Source organism: Seriola lalandi, unplaced genomic scaffold (assembly GCF_002814215.2).
Source record: "Seriola lalandi dorsalis isolate HSWRI2012SDOR001 ecotype SW California unplaced genomic scaffold, Sedor1 jcf7180002051209, whole genome shotgun sequence".
Lineage (NCBI taxonomy): Eukaryota > Metazoa > Chordata > Actinopteri > Carangiformes > Carangidae > Seriola > Seriola lalandi.
In genome coordinates this window covers 1-1,036 of record NW_019521762.1, presented here as the reverse complement: position 1 = coordinate 1,036, position 1,036 = coordinate 1, and the positions used below count along the sequence as shown (strand labels likewise).

The 1,036-nt window shown below is 44.2% G+C and overlaps 1 protein-coding gene across 1 annotated transcript in view; it reads right to left on the bottom strand.

Annotated features, from left to right (window-relative positions):
• The window catches only part of LOC111649560 (histone-lysine N-methyltransferase 2C-like), a gene marked incomplete at both ends in the record, with an annotated part of 4,033 nt that extends 3,437 nt beyond the window's left edge, over window positions 1–596 (bottom strand). The window contains 3 exons of the mRNA XM_023399319.1: window positions 35–213; window positions 297–394; window positions 494–596. Of these exons, the coding sequence (XP_023255087.1) occupies window positions 35–213; window positions 297–394; window positions 494–596 (380 nt within the window). The remainder of the gene's footprint in view (window positions 1–34; window positions 214–296; window positions 395–493) is intronic.
• Window positions 597–1,036: the final 440 nt, after the last annotated feature.

The window sequence follows — 1,036 nt, the reverse complement described above, 5'->3', positions numbered from 1 at the left end:
GACAGGTAAACATGTAGAGATGAGGACAGGAGACAGGCAGACATGAGGACAGGTAGACAGAGTCAGACAGTCTACCCTCCTCACCTGGCCTGTAGGGTTTCCTCTTCCTCTTCTTGTTGCCGTCAGTAACCTCAGGCTCCTTGGTGACATCATCATCGTGGGCGTGGTCTCGCTCGGGGCTGGAGTCGGATTTCATCTCACAGTCCAAGTCACCTGGAGAAAATTGGAGACTCCATTACATCAGTTAGGCTCCCTACAAGTACAGAAAGACACGTGTGTTCTCTGTGACCTCTGACCTCTGCTGTGGTCCTGCTCAGCGGGGGGGTCAGGGGGGGTCTGAAGGACAGACACGCTGTTCTGGTTGATGATCCTCAGCTTCAGTTTGGGTTTACACCTGCAGGCGGGACACAGACAGGAAACAGCTGATCAGTCTGATGCCTCATCACCTCACCTGGAGCAGAAGCACCAGAGAAGAAGAGGGTGGCGCGTTTACCTGCGATACTTGCGTGGTGACGTCAGAGGTTCAACAAGAGACTGCAGGTGAGACAGACCTGACTCTGTGAGACACACTCCGTCCTGATTGTAGGTCTTTGTGTCTGTACACACACACACACACACACACACACACAGTTACATTACAACCTATAACATTATAATATATTTCATAGCATCTATATGTAACATTGCAATGATACAACAAACTGATAAAAAAAAAATATGTGTATAAAAGATCAGAAAGACAAATATAGAGACTGAGCATTTATTATTGTTGTTGTTGTTGTTTTTACTACAAACACATGAAACAAACACAATAAAGGGTGTGTGATAAAAGCAAAGTAGAGGAGCAGTAGTCTGATACCATCTACTATAAGAGCACACAACACAGTAATATATATTAACAATGATCTTCTCTGTGTTAAAAGAAATATGATGCCGCTTTAGGGCTGGGCGATAAAACGATAAAGATAATTATTGCGAAATAACTTTTCCTCAATAGAAATATAAGACATGGTCGATACAACGTCGATAGAACTCA